Source organism: Saccharomyces mikatae (genome assembly GCF_947241705.1).
Source record: "Saccharomyces mikatae IFO 1815 strain IFO1815 genome assembly, chromosome: 6".
Lineage (NCBI taxonomy): Eukaryota > Fungi > Ascomycota > Saccharomycetes > Saccharomycetales > Saccharomycetaceae > Saccharomyces > Saccharomyces mikatae.
The window spans coordinates 236,466-255,285 of NC_079261.1; the positions used below are offsets into that span (position 1 = coordinate 236,466).

Sequence of the window (18,820 nt, forward strand, 5' to 3'; positions counted from 1 at the left end):
GGTGACGAAATAACAGAAAAAAAAACAAAAGTACAATCACAACATTACTATTCTGGTCCAAAGCGGGTGAACGTCATTGAAGGCGCGTTCATATCTGTCGTGAGGGTCTTTCGGTGCGGTGGTGAGGCTACGAAAAAAATCTTACTTTTTCACACTTCGGCAGAGCCTAGCTCGGATGACGAGCGCTTCTTCTCTGCTGAGTGGTTCCGTAATGCTCCGTAACGTTCCGCTCACCTCTTTGAATGTGTCGGCATCACGTACGGCCGTCCTACTTCGGCCTATTCCGGTTTTGTACCCCTTAATTTCCCTGTTTCTAGAAGACATCTCCTCTCCGATTGTCTCGTACGGGAGCACTGGGGAAATTGAACATGGAAGTATTTTGGAAGACAAGGTTTACGAATTGAAATCCCGAGCGTAATATTGGGACAATACCTGTTAGTCAGCCTTTTCAGCGCGGGTGTTAACAGCTTGCAACAAGGGAAGACAGAAGACAGAAGACAGAAGAAAGGGAACGGTGATGCTGCCCTGAGAACAAAAAAGCAGCTCCATACTACAATAAAAGAAAAAATAATAATTAAGGGGACTATGAGATTGGGGACAATTTAATTCTGGAACAATCGGACCTCAGTTGCATCTACTAGTGGGTTTCCCCAAAGGAACGTAATATAGTAAGTACAGCTAAAAAAAAAAAATATATATATATATATAAATATATACATGTAACATGCATGTATGTGTTGATTATTCTTATTTAGAAAAGGGTTCCTCAAATTCAAGAATAATATCACCTTTTGAATAATTCGTTAGCACCAATAACAAAGAATAGTATATAACAAAGGCAGCAACTTGAATCTCATACTACTCAAACACATTTTACTCGTATACTCAACATCTCTGAAAGTTTAAATAAATACGTTACTGGCATATATCAAGAGAACAAATAACAAAAATGTATACAAAATTAAGATCTATACAGTCAGGAACATTTAGCACAGTTTACAAAGCATGGAGTACGAAGCATAACCGCTATGTCGCTTTGAAGATTACTCCTAAATACAAAACTTCAGAAGCCAGTATGAAGAATGAGTATGACGTCATGAAGATGTTAAGTTCTTGTAATCCTCATCCCAACATCTGTTCGATGTTGGATTTTTACACCGACGATTCATACTACGTCATGGTACTAGAGTACTGCGAGTGTGGAGATCTTTATGACTTTCTAGATATTGCCAAAAGTCAAGGGACCCCATCGTCTCCATCTCTAATCCAAATTGATATGCAAAAGATTATCAAACAATTGTGTTCGGCAATCAGCTTTGCTCATAGTTTGGGAATTGCTCACCGTGATATTAAACCAGAAAACGTACTGCTAACCATCAACGGTGACATCAAATTGGCTGACTGGGGCCATGCTATTCAATCGTCCAAGTCCAATGACTTTCAAATCGGTACTGATAATTACAGGGCGCCGGAAACTTTTTCAGGCCGAGTCAACAACTCTCTCATTAAGAGGAAGTTAGATCCATCACCAGCTCCATTTTATAACACGTATCAAGCTGACTACTGGTCACTGGGAGCCACTATATTCTACTTGGTGTTTGGTGACTGCCTCTTCAGAGTTTCCAAATCGAAGAGAAATCAGCATCTGAAAAACTTTGATGAATTCGAAAAAGATCCATTTGCATTCATTTACAAGAAGTACGTGGTACCAAGACTCGCCTGCGGCTACAATGCTGAAGAAGATCTACACAGTAGCCTACAACATTCAAGACAGTACGTTTGGCAAGATCTGCCCGATATCTACGATGTATTCCATTTATGCAAGATCATGTCAGATACCTTATTAAGAGTTTCCAAGGCTGAAGAGAGATCCATGGATAGTTTTATTGAACAAGTTGACTTTGCGTGGAACAAAGACCTTTCGATGGACAGCTGCTTTTCTTACCAAAGCAAGATTGATTTGTTTTGGGAGCAATGGTCTATAAATACAGAGTCAATACCTTCGAATTTCCCTTTTAAAAATTTTGAGAAACCTTGCCTGGTTCAGGATAGCAAATAAGAAGAGACGATCACTCTCCCAGGCATGCATTTTTTATTTCAAATATAACTTTTATTACCCCGGCATCTCAAATTTTTCACTCGAAACCCTCAGCATAATTCGACTACACTACGTCTTACTCAATTGATATAAACAATCTATATATTCATTTTTTTCTAAGGAAAATTCATTAATTCATTCTCTCTTGCTACTCTTTTCATTTTCAAACAGGTAGGGTGTTTTATGATGTATTATTTACAAAATGTAGATGCAATTTAATTTTTGTAATATATTATATTAACATGCAAAGGCACCACGAGTGGTAATTCTTTTCTCGTAATGAATTAGTTCAACATCCTCAATGGTATGAACCAAAATCCTAGAGTTTTCTTCATTGAACTCGAATATAAACGTTCCTCTAATCAGCCGTGACAATTTTTTCTTTTTATTCTTTTTACTAGCGCCTTCACTTTTTTCGTCTTCATCTGTTTTGTTGGTGTTTTTTTGTACTGACTTTTCCATTGCACACTCGATGTATTCGGAAATAACACTTTGATTTATATCATTGACAGCAGGATGTAAAATGTAGTCTATGACCGGGACTGATCGCATCGAAAACGTATTGTCGCTCCCACTCCCTTGTTTCTTCTCCTTCAATTTGTCATTAATCTCCAATTTGGAAATCTTGCAATGGTCCTCTGGTACACAACTTTGCCATTTAACAACTATTTTATCGTTGCATGTTATGGTGTTATAGTTTTGAAGATTAGTTTTTGCTTCTCCACCATGAGTTTCCGACAATAAAGTCTTCACTGAACTTATGTGCAAGCGACATTCTTCACCCAATATGAACTTCCGTACTATCATTCGCATTGCATTTAAAGAAGCCTTGTACTTTGATTTCCCATGCAATGCCGGGATATATGGATGCGAAGTTGGGAACAGTCTGAGAACAATGTTTTCCGCTAACACAGACTCCTTAAACATTTCTTGTAGAAGATTTGGTACACCTCTATCAACTAAATAATCAGTGATAAACCCCAGATTGGCCACTTTTTGAGAGTGCGAGTACCATCGAGTAAAGATTCCCTTCATGGATATCATGCGAAACTTGGAAATACCCTTTAAAAACATAAGTCCTACCCCGCCTATATTTATGAATTTATGCTACTTTTTTTTTCTCCACTGTAATCTATTGTCTTGCATAGAAACCTTTAATATACAGGCTTTGCCTGTCATCATCCCTCTTTATATTCTTTTTAAGGGCGCTTTCTATATTGTATGTTTTCATTTTTTTCGTAACCGTAACTACGCGCTTTCTTAACGCAAAGCATTATCCCAAGGTGTGCACGACAATGCCCTTTAATATAAGAAGAATATCTCGCACTAATTTTCTTTACTTTGTTGAATACATATTTTGTCCACCAATCCCTGCAAGAAACTTGAAACTCTATATTCCGTCTTTTTTTCTTCTTCTTTGTGCCACTAATATGAAAGGGGGCCCAAGTATTCTAAAATGTTTGAAAATGATTTTTGGCTGTGCTTACAGGACGATGAGCAATTGAAATGCATAACTAGGACATTAGAATCTTTTCTGGATCCTTTATCTTCGAAACAAACAAATAATTATAACGAAATTGCCGCTGTCACATTACACGTAAGGATTACCCGACTTTGAAATTACCTCGGCACTTTTTCTTTCATTTTTTCACTTCTACTTTCTTCATGTCCATCAATGAAATTTCAATTTCATAGAAATTTGTTCCTAATGGTACGTTTTTCAATGAGGGTTCGTCTTTTCTCGACATATATATATATATATATAGACGTAACAAGGACATTCTACGGTAAAAACATCCTATAGATTACCGAATCATCCATCCTTGTCTAGTGTCGGTTAAGACTTGTTTTGTTAAACTATTCATTGCATTTCGACAGAAAAAGTAGTACTACAAGATACAGTCAAGTTCAACAACAGCTAAAAAACATGACATCTCAATTCTTCCTAAAAACATCCCAAGATATAGAGCTCTTTCAAAGCTACCCTTCTTTTGAGCAATCCAACACAAACTCCAAGGATTTCCCAGTCATTTCCTCGGTTTTATCGCCATGTGGAAGATTTTTGGCTTTATCTACGAAAGAGAAAGTTAAAGTTTTCACAGGACCATGTTTTGATATTGTTTTATTAACGATGAAGTTAACCGACGTATATGATCTGCATTTCTCCCCTGCAGGGAATTATTTGAGCACCTGGGAAAGAGCGTCCGTACAAGACCCAAATCACAGGAATGTCAAAGTGTGGTATTTGAATAAACCATTCAAGAAAGACTGCACTCCAGAAGACATAACCCCCGCTTATGAATACCAAGCCAAATCCCAGAACGGCTGGTTTTTGCAATTTTCAAAATTAGACAATTATGCACTAAGACTTTTCAAACACGACTTGAAGATCGTAAAGCTAGGTTCAGACAACGCCGAAAATTTCGACTTCCAATCGCCATTTGCTGTCTTATCTGATAGTGAAACTTCCCAACATTTCACGACTTATTTGATTTCTCCAGCAGAACATCCAACAATTTGTACGTTCACGCCAGAAAAGGGTGGCAAGCCAGCTCAATTAACCATATGGGCGCTCTCTGAAGGTAAGATTACTAAAAAAATTGCTGCCAAAACTTTCTTCAAAGCCGACTCCTGCCAGCTAAAATGGAATCCATTAGGTAATGCTATTTTATGTTTAGCAATTACTGACTTTGACTCCTCAAATAAATCATATTATGGTGAAAACACACTATACCTACTATCTTTCCAAGGTGTCAATGGTACTTTGGGAGGTAACTCCGTGCGTGTTTCTTTGACCACTGGTCCTGTCCACGATTTTACTTGGTCTCCAACCTCAAGGCAATTTGGTGTCATTGCTGGTTATATGCCAGCCACCATTTCCTTCTTCGATTTAAGGGGTAATGTCGTTCATTCACTACCACAACAAGCGAAAAACACGATGCTTTTCTCTCCCTCTGGTCATTACATCCTTATTGCCGGCTTTGGTAACTTGCAAGGTTCCGTGGAAATCCTGGACCGTCTTGATAAGTTCAAATGCGTGAGTAAGTTTGATGCTACCAATACTTCTGTTTGCAAATGGTCACCTGGCGGGGAATTTATCATGACAGCTACCACTTCTCCAAGATTGAGAGTGGATAACGGTGTTAAAATATGGCATGTATCAGGCTCTCTAGTTTTCGTTAAAGAATTTAAGGAGCTACTGAAAGTCGACTGGAGGTCATCATGTAATTATAAGACTTTGGAAAGCAAGGATGAAACGCTGTTCGAGGACCATGTCATTAACAATTGGGAACCTCTACCTGAATCCAACACATCCTCACTAGATCCTAAGATATACAATAAATCCGAGTTGCAAATACATTCTAGTGTCCAAGAGTACATAAGCCAACACCCAAGCAGAGAAGCAATTTCCAACGGAAACGGATCAAAGGCCAAATCCGGTGGCGCATATAAACCACCTCACGCAAGAAGAACCGGTGGTGGGCGTATTGTTCCAGGGGTTCCTCCTGGTGCCACTAAGAGGGCCATTCCAGGGCTAGTACCAGGAATGACTGCTAATAAGGACGCCAACACAAAAAACAGAAGAAGAAGAGCCAATAAGAAGGCAGGTGAAACATCGCCTGACAACACATCAGCACCACCTGCTTCTGCTGTCACAAATGGTGCAGCACCTAATAAGGAAACTTCTCCAGAAGAAAAGAAAATAAGATCCCTATTGAAGAAATTAAGGGCTATTGAAACCTTAAAAGAAAGACAAGCTGTTGGTGACAAATTAGAAGATACGCAGATACTAAAAATCCAAACTGAAGACAAGGTTTTGAAAGATTTGGAAAATTTGGGTTGGAAGGATGAATAACTAAAAGTCTTCTATCCATAAAAATGTGTAAATATTAACAACTTCAAGTAACTTATATTGCTTTGAATTGTTTTTTTTCTATTGTTTCCCACGAGAAATACTTGTTCTCCACTTCTTTTTCCTTGATGGTGCTTCTCCACTTTTTTTTTACCATCAAATAGTTATCGATACATACATAATTAGTGAGCATTTTCCTTATTTTTTCATCTCTTGGCAAACTCCAACCGGCCGCATAACACTATATTTGTCTGTGCTGACACATTATTCAGTACCTACAGTGCTACTTGAAACTAGAATAAGGACCAGCTGCATCCGCCACCACAGCTTTTCAGCGTCGCCGTGGTAGACTACCTGGGTTAAAAAAAGAAACGGCGCCGTGAAGAGGGTTTGTCCCACAGATCATCCCGGAAAGCAAAAGTTGGTACGGCGCCAAGGCTGTGAATCCTAAACTGTGAAGTTGCCGTTCACCACACTCGAATGGCATATATCGAAGACATTGCCACGGTTGATTCAAGCGACTTTACTTTCGCTGTTAATCCACACTGTGGTAACACAATCTTGCATAAGGAGTGGAGTGTCTACCTGCTTGGTATGGAATTAATTTCTTGAGTCAACCCGTTGTTTTTCATATGAACTGGAGTATCCTAAATGTTTATATAAGAACAGTTAAATTCAGGCCTTTTATCATCTAACCACTTTTTAGTTGTGTAATAAAGTTCTAGTTTATGACGTAAAAGAAGTAATAAAAGGCAAAAAAAGAAAAAGACGCAACGATGACAGAAGGAAGAACATTTCTTTCACAGTTGAATGTCTTCAACAAGGAAAACTACCAATTTCCCTCATCAACAGCAAAGAAGAAGGTGAACAACTCAACAATAGACGTTGACAATGATGCCTCCGATTTTGAGGCAGGCCAACAGTTCGCTACAGAATTAGACCAAGGTGAGAAGCAGTTAGGTATTTTGTCATGTATTGGGCTTATTTGTAACAGAATGCTCGGTACAGGTGTTTTCGCTGTTTCCTCGACAATTTACACATTGTGCGGTTCCGTTGGGCTTGCACTAATTATGTGGGCTGTAGGTGCGATCATTGCAATTTCTGGGTTATATGTTTATATGGAATTCGGTACAGCTATACCGAAAAATGGTGGTGAAAAAAACTATCTAGAGGCCATTTTCCGGAAACCCAAGTTCTTCATTACTTGCATGTACGCTGCATACATTTTTTTCCTAGGTTGGGCTGCTGGTAACTCCATTAACACAGCTATTATGTTTTTAACTGCTGCTGATACCGAGATCACCAAGTGGAATCAAAGAGGAATCGGTGTGGCAGTCGTTTTCTTTGCATTTTTAGTCAATTCTCTGAATGTTAAGATCGGCTTGTATCTACAAAACATTCTGGGTGTATTCAAGGTTGGTATTGTCCTTTTCATCTCCATTACCGGTTGGGTTGCACTTGGTGGCGGTCTTAAAAACGGTTATCAATCTCACAATTTTCGTAATGCTTTTGAAGGCACCGAGACCGCTACTGCTTACGGTATTGTCAACGCCTTATACAGTGTCATTTGGTCATTTGTTGGTTATTCGAACGTGAATTATGCACTCGGTGAAGTTAAGAACCCTGTAAGAACTTTAAAAATTGCTGGTCCCACATCTATGGTTTTCTTGGCAATAATTTATATTTTTGTTAATATCGCCTATTTCGCCGTGGTACCAAAGGATAAGCTAGTTTCTTCTAAACTGATTTTAGCTGCGGACTTTTTTGATATAGTGTTTGGTGGCCATGCAAAGAGGGCTGCTGCTGCTTTAGTTGGGTTGAGTGCCCTAGGAAATGTTCTCTCTGTGATTTTTTCTCAAGGTAGAATTATCCAACAATTAGGACGTGAAGGTGTGTTACCATTTTCGGATTTCTTCGCCTCTTCTAAACCATTTAACTCCCCAATGGTTGGTTTATTTCAACATTTTGTTGTCTGTATGGTGACCATTTTAGCCCCACCTCCAGGTGATGCGTATCTGCTAGTTCAAAACTTGATTTCCTATCCAATGAATATCATCAACTTTGCGATCAGTGCTGGATTGCTTTGGATATATTGGCAACGTAGACAAGGTAAGATCGAATGGAACCCACCAATTAAGGCTGGCGCTTTCGTCACAGGGTTTTTCACATTGTCGAATCTATACCTGATTATTGCTCCTTATGTTCCACCTTCGAACGGCGAGTCAGTGTATGAAAGCATGCCATACTGGATTCATTGTGTGATTGCCTGGGGTATTTTCTTATTTGGTGGTGTCTACTATGTTGTTTGGGCCCAATTATTACCAAAATGGGGTCACTACAAGTTGGTCACCAAGGACGTGCTTGGCGAAGATGGGTTCTGGAGAGTCAAAATTGCCAAAGTTTATGATAATAATAACAACGATGTCGATACACAAGAAGACAGCGTTATTGAAACGAATATAATCGAACATTACAAAAGTGAACAAGAAAAATCACTGTAATTGATAAAGAGACCATTCATGTGATCCAATCGTTACAATCACGTATAAACATTCTTATAAATTGCATTTCCTTTACATAATATATACATTTGAAATATATCACAATCCTTACCATTAAATACTTGTGCTACGACATGATCTCGATGTACTTCTTAACTTTACATCGCTTATCAAACGAGTATACGGAATGGCTAGAAAATTCTAGAAACCAAGGATATTCGTTGTGGTCAAATCTAATTGATATCAAGTGGAGGTTTCAGTGATCCCAAGGATGGATATGCTTGTGTCTTAAACGTTAAAGCGAAACATATGATAGAAATGCATTATTATTGCCTTACCCTCTTTACGTATATAGTGATTATTTATCGGGAAAAGCATTTTTTTTTTCATTAATCAAAGGCCCAATTGAGTTTACAACTAAAATTAAGCTGAGTTGGCGGAACAGTGTGGTAATAGCGAAGGGAAAATCTAAGAAGGGTCCCAGCTACAAAACAGAGATAAAAAAATTACATTTCAAGCATGGTCGAGCAAGATAATGGCCCTCTACAGAAATTGCTCAAAACACAATACGATGCTGTCTTTCATTTAAAGGATGAAAACGGCATAGAAATATATCCAATATTCAATGTACTGCCACCAAAAAAAGAATATCCAGACTACTACATTATAATAAGGAACCCAGTATCCTTAAACACTTTGAAAAAGCGATTACCTCATTACGCTTCACCCCAAGATTTTGTCAACGATTTTGCTCAAATTTCTTGGAATGCTATGACATATAATGCGAAGGATTCAGTTATTTATAAGTATGCCACCATTCTTGAGTCATTCATTAAGAGTAAAGTCATAGTCAATATAAGGAACTACTATCCGGAGGTGAACTATCCTTCTTTAGGTCGAATTCCGGAATCTTTAGGTGATGTTATACAACCATCCAATTTGTCCTTGAACCTCACCAATATACCGGGAAACAACGAAAGAGCTGAATTAAATTCAGAGATAAAAATGGCTTTCGCAAAACTCGATAATTCGATCATCGAAAAGAAACAAATAAGCCAGGATTACAGAGGGCAACAAAAAAACTCATCGACGCTTCCAATTCACTCTGCCTCCATTACACCGCAGCCGCAGGTCTCACCGACTCCAGTTATTAACTATACAAATGCTAGCACTGCACATCCAAAAACTCACGTTAGACGTGGTAGACCGCCAGTCATTGATCTTCCCTACGTACTGAGGATTAAGAATATTTTGAAGATGATGAGAAGAGAAGTCGATCAAAACAATAAGACGCTTACTCTATATTTTGAGAAATTACCAGATAGAAATGAGGAGCCGACCTACTACTCAGTTGTAACGGACCCTATTTGCTTAATGGATATCAGGAAAAAGGTTAAATCTAGAAAATATAAAAATTTCAACAGTTTTGAGGCAGATTTTCACTTAATGTTAACAAATTTCAAGCTTTATTATTCTCAAGATCAAAGTAATATAATACGAGCCCAACTATTGGAGAAGAATTTCAACAGGTTAGTGCGAATTGAATTATCTAAACCTGATGAAGATTATTTACCTGAGGGCGAGTTAAGATATCCCCTGGATGAAGTTGAAATAAATGATGAAAAGTATCAAATAGGTGACTGGGTTCTTTTATCCAATCCAAATGACATCAATAAACCTATTGTAGGTCAGATTTTCAGGTTATGGTCAACAACAGATGGAAACAAATGGTTAAATGCCTGCTGGTATTTTAGGCCGGAACAAACCGTTCATCGAGTTGATAGGCTATTTTATAAAAACGAAGTCATGAAAACTGGTCAATATAGAGATCATCCTATTCAGGACGTCAAGGGAAAGTGCTATGTCATCCATTTTACTAGATTTCAGCGTGGAGATCCTAGCACCAAAGTCAATGGTCCCCAATTTGTTTGTGAATTTCGTTATAACGAAAGTGATAAAGTTTTTAACAAGATTAGGACTTGGAAAGCTTGTTTACCGGAAGAACTCCGTGACAAAGATGAATCAACAATACCTGTGAATGGCAGAAAATTCTTCAAATATCCTTCCCCAATAGCTGATTTATTACCACCGAACGCTACCTTAAATGACAAAATCCCAGAACCTACAGAGGGTGCACCTACGGCACCGCCATTAGTAGGTGCTGTGTATTTAGGCCCAAAATTAGAAAGAGATGATTTAGGAGAATATTTAACGTCTGATGACTGTCCACGGTATATAATAAGACCAAATGACCCACCAGAAGAGGGCAAGATTGATTACGAGACAGGGACAATAATTACGGATACTTTGACGACAAGTAGTATGCCCAAAGTAAACAGTTCTTCTACGATACGTTTACCTACCCTAAAGCAGGCGAAATCAATTTCCAACTCCAATTTTAGGTCTTCATCAAATACTCCACTATTGCATCAAAATTTTAATCAAACTTCTAATCTTTTGAAATTAGAGAATATGAAAAATAACTCAGATAGTTTATTGTCACACTCTTCCATTCCCAAATTCCAATCCCCAAATTTAGGAGAACAGGTTAACCGTTCCAAATACTATAACGCAAAAAAACACACACATGCATCATCAACAGCTCCCAAAAAGTCTGCATCTAAAAGTTTTACATTGTCCTCAATGATCAATAGTTTAACTGCACATACGTCCAAGTATAACTTCAATCATATTGTCATCGAAGCTCCGGGTGCATTCGTTGTCCCTATCCCAGTGCAAAAAAATATAAAAACAGTACAGTCAACAGAAAGTTCCAATAGAGTGAGTCTAAAAAATGCTCCAAATCTGGCCACTGCTGTTATAGATGGTACTAAGCAATCCAACGAACAAATAATATGGTTTAAAGGGCCTGGTGTAAAGATAACGGAAAGGCTAATAGATTCCGGAAATGATTTAGTACGAATACCCTTGAACAGATGGTTCTGCAAAAATAAAAAAAGGAAACTAGACTATGAAGAAACCGAAGAAGATATCGTAGAACCATCCAATGACTTCAGTGAAGATATGATTGCTAGTATGTTCAATCCTCCACCCAGCTTAAGTTTAGATATGGATTTAAATCTAAGTCCATCTTCGAATAATTCTATCAATTTCATGGATATGAGCGCAACGGCAAGCGGTCGTAATGAAGGGAAAGAATGCGATACGGCAGAAGAGAGCGAAGACGAAAACGAAGAGACAGATGACGAGCATGAAATGGAAGATGTCCCCACTACTTCCGCTTTTGGCCTAAATTCATCTGCTGAATACCTTGCATTTAGATTACGAGAACTCAATAAATGATGATTATAATAAGATCTCGACATATATTTATATATATATATATATATATTTGTTATTCATAATATGGACCCCAAACATTCTTTTTTCCTTTCAAAAATGTAACTACAGATATAATTTACTATCAATTCTTTTAACCCATTATAACTATACTTTTGGAACTCATCCAAGATATAACTTCGGAATGAGATATTATAGCTCAATTTTATGCCTGCTTACCACAGAGGAGACCTAATGAGTAAGGAAGACCAGGAAGTTGTTTGAATAATATTCCGTGCTGTAATCTCTTATGATTTTTTCTCACGTTCTTGAGCTAATTTCCTCTTCTTTTATCAGAGTATGAAGTAGAAATGAATTCCATTTATGAATTCGAACAAAAAGAAATCTATCGTCTGTTAGAGAAACCAAGTTACGACCGATTTTAGATTTATTTGCACGTAGATATGTGCCAATGAAAGCGTTATTATTCAAGGTTTCCATATTATTATCAACCGTTTGATTTTTACTCAAGAATTCACTTTTATGAATACTTTTGATATGAGCAATCATTTTATCAAATCCACCAATAATAAAGTTCCAGTGTTCACTCAACATTTCCATCGAATTTTCGTGGCTTCGGGAATCAACTGTCAGAATGAAACAATATCTTCTTTCATTACCTCTAGCATTTTCGTCATACAATTTAAAGCCTATTACCAAATTTAGCCCTCTAAGATCATCAAAAAATATGAAAGGCATATTATCATAGATCATTGTTTCTTCAGAGAAGGCTCTTTTGATAATAGAATTTAACAATTGGTATCGTATAGAAGAATACTGTGTGGTTATAAAAGGAACATCTCTGATGAAGCACCGCATCGATCTAGTTGATTCTTCCGGAAACTGTAAAAGACATGATTCGCAATATGATTCAGTCGGATAATCAGGTACTAGTAACTCCTCACCCAATGTTCCCTTTTCTGCGGATTGTGTAACCGATATGATCCTTGGGCCATGCTTGTCACAGAAATGGGCCAATGAAATCACTATCGAAGACATTCTATTCGTCTATTCCATCTACCATTTAAACACTAACGTATATATCCTGGTGAATGTACTAGTTAGTAGGACTTTTGTGGTCTCGAATGTTTCTTGATGATCATCGAACTGAAGTCTTTGTTAGCCCTTTTCTTTTTCTTCAAGATTTTTCTTTTTCAAGGCGTATTTTCTCTAGTAAGAGGATACGAAAATAGCACCTTCGAAATTGGACGAATGAGCGATCAGTTCATACATTCGTAAGTATAAACTGTAATATAATGTCACTATTTATTTTAGAGATATTGGAAAACATCAAAAAGTGTGTTTTGATGAAAACAGAACAAAAAACATATGGGAGCAAATATTTCCCGATATATTCAGCACCTATAACTACTTCAATATCTTGCGCAAATTCTATCTATAACTTTATCCTTGAAAAATATGTACTAAAGTGGTGAGGAAAGAGGATCCCCATTGGATGCGTACTCTCTTCTTTTTACTTATTGTTTCTAACTCATTCTACTTCTGTGCCTTGACGATTTTCTCACCTAGATGCCATCCGAATAAGAAAACGGCATGAAAACAAACTAGTAACAATAACTACTTCGTTTCACATGTATACCGCACAACATAGCTACAAATCTACGTCGACGGAAAATGTGTGCAAAAAAGCTCAAGTATGCAGCAGGTGATGATTTTGTACGCTATGCCACGCCCAAAGAAGCCATGGAAGAAACTAGACGAGAATTTGAGAAAGAGAAACAGCGACAGCAACAAATGAAGACTACTCAACCACAGGCTACCAACACCAGAATCCATTCAGCTCCAATTTCTTTGCAAACTCAATACGTCAAAAACAGAGTTGAAAGTGGGCACCAGTCTTATGGATCTCCCCAAAACTTTTCTCCAAGACATACAAAAACACCTGTTGATCCTCGATATAATATGATAGCACAGAAACCGGGAGGTAGACCTATACCCCCAATACAGAATCATTGTAACAGTGTAAGCTCTTCCTCTCAACGCATAGCCTCTTCTCCTCCTCCTCCCTTAATGTATAACCAAACAGTGCCTGCACAAGTTTCAAAGAAGGTTGCACCTGTTCCATTTGATAATAAAGAAGATGTACGAGACATGCAAGTGGCTATCCAGTTATTTCATAATCATGATATCAAGGGCAAGAACCGACTGACAGCGGAAGAGCTACAAAACTTACTACAAAATGACGACAACTCTCATTTTTGTATGTCATCAGTAGATGCACTAATAAATTTATTTGGTGCTTCGAGGTTTGGCACCGTAAACCAGACAGAATTTATTGCCTTATACAAGAGAGTGAAAAGTTGGAGAAAAATTTATGTAGACAATGATATCAACAGATCGCTTACCATCTCTGTAGGTGAGTTTCATAATTCACTCCAAGAACTAGGGTATCTAATACCTTTCGAAGTCAGTGAGAAAACATTTGATCAATATGCAGAGTTCATAAACAGAAGTGGGACAGGAAAAGAGCTAAAATTTGATAAATTCGTAGAGGCTTTAGTTTGGCTGATGAGATTAACAAAATTATTCAGGAAATTCGATACTAAACAAGAAGGCATTGCGACCATACAGTACAAAGATTTTATCGATGCTACATTATATTTGGGTCGTTTCTTACCTCATTGATGTTGATAGTTCATTTTTTGTCTGTAATACAAATAGGAGATGCCATCAATCGGCGGATGGCTTGTCATGCTCCTCTCCTCCCATTTGTAGTGATTTGTCATTCGTATATAGTGATGTTATTAAAACGACACAAAAGAGACTTACAATGGCAGACGTCCCTTACCTTAGTTAATCTAAATGTTTAGACTCGTTACATGCTATTATATACTGACTTTGATTTTTATTTTATATGAAAAAATATTATATAACAGAATTTTAAAGAGCGGATTGGTGTCTCTGTCTAGGTTTATCTGTCCTATTACTTTCCTTTTGTTGTTGCCAGTGTAAGGAAAAAGATCAATTAATAAGATAAATAGAAAAATAAAATAAACCCCCAATACTTTTGTGCCATTAAATTTTCATTATGAAGCCCAAAGGAAGTCGATTGTCATCTGATTGCCCTGTCGAATTTCCTAAGATAGTGACTGGATTCGCTGAGGAAGTGAAAATACGTAGACAAAGTTCCCAAGGCCAGAATGTAGATTCTTGTGAACCGAAAAGTCCAGAACTAAAGTACAGAAGACAAAGATCATCATCTTTTGTTAACGGTAAGTATAGAAACAAAGATCTTACATTGTTAGAAAATAAAAAAATAGAGGAAAATAACTCAAATTCTCGCGGCCTAGACATCGGTATTAGATATTTACCACGTCAACGTGAGTTGTTGAACGCCAAGAATGGGATTGATTTTACGTTGATGGTTGCTGGTCAAAGTGGGTTGGGAAAAACAACATTCATCAATTCCTTATTCTCTACTTCTTTAATTGATGACGAAATTGAAGAAAATAAACCTATTGTTCGTCACAAAAGTGTTATAGAAGGAGATGGAACTCACCTCAATTTCAATGTCATCGAGACACCAGGATTTGGCAACAATATGGATAATGCTTTTACATGGAGGACGATGGTGAATTACATTGATGAAGAAATAAGATCGTATATTTTTCAAGAGGAACAACCTGATAGAGTGAAAATGGTCGATGATAGGGTTCACTGTTGTTTATACTTTCTGAGACCTTCGAATAAAGGAATTGACACTTTAGATGTCGTGACAATGAAAAAATTAGCAAAAAGAGTAAATCTAATTCCTGTCATTGCTAAGGCAGATTTATTAACTAAGGATGAATTAAAAGAATTCAAAAAGGAAATCAGAGAAATAATAAGAGTACAAGATGTCCCTGTATGTTTTCTTTTCGGAAATGATGTCCTAAATGCAACGCAGGATATTTTTGAGAGGTACCCTTACAGTATAATTGCATCTAACGAGTACATTATTAACGAAAAAGGAAAAAGAGTTAAAGGAAGACAATATGAGTGGGGCAATGTGGATATTGAAAATGAAAAGTATTGTGACTTCAAAATCTTGCAAAAGACTCTTTTTGATTGGCATCTAATTGACCTTGTTGAAAGCACTGAAGAATATTATGAAAAATGTAGATCTGAAATGTTGAGAACCAGATTATTGAAGGCAAGAGATTGCTTAGCAACAAAAAGTGTTGAAATAACCGAAGAACAAAAGAAATTTCTGGAGGAAGAAATGAATTTTGATGACATCGAAGAAAATAAATTAAAAAATTATAGATGTTATGAAATAATCAATAAAACCGTCATGGATAAAGTGGCTACAGAATGGGATCCTGAATTCATAACAAGGCAATTAGAGGCAAAAAGAAAATTCAGCGAACTGTCCAACCGAGAAATTTCAAAATTTAGAGACTGGAAAAAGAGTCTATTTATGGAACAAGACAATTTTAATCAAGAAATTGAACAGTTGAACCATAAGCTGGAGAACTTACAACTGGAATGCCAAGACTTGGAATACAAATTATTGATTGGCAAAAGTTCCAATAATCACTCCACAGATAGTGCTACTTTAGTGAATGTTCACATAAAAAGGTAATCAAAAAAAAAAATGCTTCTACGCAAGCTTTGCTCTATATAATAAAAACATAAATGGGATAGAAATGAATATTTTTTAGCAATATCTCTCTGCCTTTACCAAGAGAACCCTAATTATACAATATGATTCAACCTAGAATCCGGGTAATAAACATCACAACAATTTTTTTCTTCTGAATTTTTCCGATGAAGAAGAAAGTAAATTGTATTTAAGGCATACAACTGCGCGACATTACAAACTTTAGGCTACTTCTACACAATCCTTCATTTTGAAAAGGCAAGACCAAACAATACTTCACAACGAAAAATACATGTGAGATAACCGTAGGCAAAAGCAAAGAGAGCAGAATATCATGTGATGTTACCTTCCTTTGCTTTTTCCTTTTTTCTTGAAACAATTCGCCTTTTTTTTCTTTTTCACCTTTTTTCCTTTCATCCGTCTCGTTTTTTATATTATAATGATGATTTCATTTCTACCTATATGTTTTTTTCTGGCATCTCTAATGTTAGGGTGCGAAGTTTAAGTACTCTCCATTCGATGAATACAATTTTTGACAATATCTGATTTTACTATAATTAAAAACGATCGCGACGGAAAAAAAGCTGAAAAAGAGCTAAGGGGACACTTACGTAGAAGATGACATGAAATAGATTCACAAGTACTAGTATCTTGAATTCGTTTTTTTTTTGCCTTGGCAGAGCTCTTTCTCTTTTCCTGTGTCGTATAGTTATGTAATGAAAGTGAAAGACTTATAATACGAAAATGTGGGGCCACCCGGTCTAAATCACGTGCGATCGGGAAAGCAGCCGTTTAAACCCGTTTGGGCCTTGGCCCGATAGAACCATCCCGCAGAATAGAATAACGCTGGTTATCGGGTGTCGTTTACGCCCACAAAGTCGTTTAGATTGCTCCGCAGCGGCCACTGCCACTGCCACTGCCACTGACTACCTTCGTATATGGACACACACTGGCGTCGTATACGGTAAACGACTAGCACAAGGACAATAGCTATTAACAATGACCGATAACAGTCAGCAACCTCAAGGCACCTGGCACAAAACCGTCGAGGAAGAGGCCCTTTGCCACCGTATCGCATCGCTTTCCCACCAATTTTTTCTTTCTTTTCTTGCCTCGCCTCTGCTCTGGTCGTATTATTATTATTCTTTCTCTGCGCAGTTTAAAGTATTCACACGATTAATCCGTTATGCATGTACATTTTAATATATGCGTACGCTTGTGTATGAATCCTTCTATATAATATATAATACAGGAAGATCTATTCATTTTTTTCTTCTTCTCTTCTTTTCTCCCTCTCTTCTCTCACTTCCTTCCTTTCCTTAAAGTAGATCTTTTTTATTAATTTTAGTATTTCTCTTCTCGAAGTACGATAAAGGACTAATCAACAGTAGTACAGCCGTAAAAAAAAGAGGAAAAGATGTCTGCCGTTTTCAACAACGCTACCCTTTCTGGTCTAGTCCAAGCAAGCACCTACTCACAAACTTTGCAAAATGTGGCCCATTATCAACCTCATTTGAATTTCATGGAAAAATATTGGGCTGCTTGGTACAGTTACATGAACAATGATGTTTTGGCTACTGGTTTGATGTTCTTTTTACTGCATGAATTTATGTACTTCTTTAGATGTTTGCCATGGTTTATCATCGACCAAATTCCATACTTTAGAAGATGGAAGTTACAACCAACCAAGATTCCAAGTGCTAAGGAACAACTATACTGTTTGAAATCTGTTCTTCTATCTCATTTCTTGGTCGAAGCCATTCCTATTTGGACCTTCCACCCAATGTGTGAAAAGTTAGGTATTACCGTCGAAGTTCCATTCCCATCTCTCAAAACAATGGCTCTGGAAATTGGTCTGTTCTTCGTCTTGGAAGATACATGGCATTACTGGGCTCACCGTCTGTTCCATTACGGTGTCTTCTACAAGTACATTCACAAGCAACATCACAGATACGCTGCTCCATTTGGTCTTTCCGCTGAATACGCTCACCCTGCTGAAACTTTATCTTTAGGTTTCGGTACCGTCGGAATGCCCATTCTTTACGTCATGTACACTGGTAAATTGCATTTGTTCACTCTATGTGTTTGGATCACTTTAAGATTGTTCCAAGCTGTTGACTCCCACTCTGGTTACGATTTCCCATGGTCTTTGAACAAGATCATGCCATTCTGGGCCGGTGCTGAACACCATGACTTGCATCACCACTATTTCATTGGTAACTATGCTTCTTCTTTCAGATGGTGGGATTACTGTCTAGATACCGAATCTGGTCCAGAAGCTAAAGCTTCAAGAGAAGAGAGAATGAAGAAGAGAGCTGAAAACAATGCTCAAAAGAAGACTAACTAAGAGAAAGAAACTCCAAAAAAAAAAGAGAAAATAGAATAAAACATAAAAAAATGATTAAATTTCAACCTACTTTTTTTTT

General features: G+C 37.3%; 9 protein-coding genes across 9 annotated transcripts; 7 read left to right on the top strand and 2 right to left on the bottom strand.

Annotated features, from left to right (window-relative positions):
* Nucleotides 1-949: 949 nt before the first annotated feature.
* On the top strand, nt 950-2,059 carry FMP48 (protein kinase FMP48; the record flags this gene model as incomplete). Its single annotated transcript, XM_056222145.1, has 1 exon — nt 950-2,059. The coding sequence occupies one exon, from the start codon at nt 950-952 to the stop codon at nt 2,057-2,059; it is 1,110 nt and encodes a 369-aa protein (XP_056081865.1).
* A 276-nt stretch (nt 2,060-2,335) lies between these two features.
* On the bottom strand, nt 2,336-3,172 carry MCO32 (Mco32p; the record flags this gene model as incomplete). Its single annotated transcript, XM_056222146.1, has 1 exon — nt 2,336-3,172. One exon carries the CDS (start codon nt 3,170-3,172, stop codon nt 2,336-2,338), a length of 837 nt encoding a protein of 278 aa, XP_056081866.1.
* An 853-nt stretch (nt 3,173-4,025) lies between these two features.
* Nucleotides 4,026-5,954, top strand: SMKI06G0990 (translation initiation factor 2A; the record flags this gene model as incomplete). Its single annotated transcript, XM_056222147.1, has 1 exon — nt 4,026-5,954. One exon carries the CDS (start codon nt 4,026-4,028, stop codon nt 5,952-5,954), a length of 1,929 nt encoding a protein of 642 aa, XP_056081867.1.
* A 773-nt stretch (nt 5,955-6,727) lies between these two features.
* MUP1 (Mup1p) lies at nt 6,728-8,452 on the top strand (the record flags this gene model as incomplete). The annotated part of the gene is made up of 1 exon (XM_056222148.1): nt 6,728-8,452. The coding sequence occupies one exon, from the start codon at nt 6,728-6,730 to the stop codon at nt 8,450-8,452; it is 1,725 nt and encodes a 574-aa protein (XP_056081868.1).
* A 519-nt stretch (nt 8,453-8,971) lies between these two features.
* On the top strand, nt 8,972-11,755 carry RSC1 (RSC subunit protein RSC1; the record flags this gene model as incomplete). Its single annotated transcript, XM_056222149.1, has 1 exon — nt 8,972-11,755. The coding sequence occupies one exon, from the start codon at nt 8,972-8,974 to the stop codon at nt 11,753-11,755; it is 2,784 nt and encodes a 927-aa protein (XP_056081869.1).
* Nucleotides 11,756-12,052: 297 nt separating this feature from the next.
* Nucleotides 12,053-12,790, bottom strand: LST7 (Lst7p; the record flags this gene model as incomplete). Its single annotated transcript, XM_056222150.1, has 1 exon — nt 12,053-12,790. One exon carries the CDS (start codon nt 12,788-12,790, stop codon nt 12,053-12,055), a length of 738 nt encoding a protein of 245 aa, XP_056081870.1.
* Nucleotides 12,791-13,426: 636 nt separating this feature from the next.
* PEF1 (Pef1p) lies at nt 13,427-14,437 on the top strand (the record flags this gene model as incomplete). Its single annotated transcript, XM_056222151.1, has 1 exon — nt 13,427-14,437. One exon carries the CDS (start codon nt 13,427-13,429, stop codon nt 14,435-14,437), a length of 1,011 nt encoding a protein of 336 aa, XP_056081871.1.
* Nucleotides 14,438-14,840: 403 nt separating this feature from the next.
* SPR3 (septin SPR3) lies at nt 14,841-16,376 on the top strand (the record flags this gene model as incomplete). Its single annotated transcript, XM_056222152.1, has 1 exon — nt 14,841-16,376. One exon carries the CDS (start codon nt 14,841-14,843, stop codon nt 16,374-16,376), a length of 1,536 nt encoding a protein of 511 aa, XP_056081872.1.
* Nucleotides 16,377-17,811: 1,435 nt separating this feature from the next.
* ERG25 (methylsterol monooxygenase) lies at nt 17,812-18,741 on the top strand (the record flags this gene model as incomplete). Its single annotated transcript, XM_056222154.1, has 1 exon — nt 17,812-18,741. One exon carries the CDS (start codon nt 17,812-17,814, stop codon nt 18,739-18,741), a length of 930 nt encoding a protein of 309 aa, XP_056081873.1.
* Between the last annotated feature and the right edge of the window lie 79 nt (nt 18,742-18,820).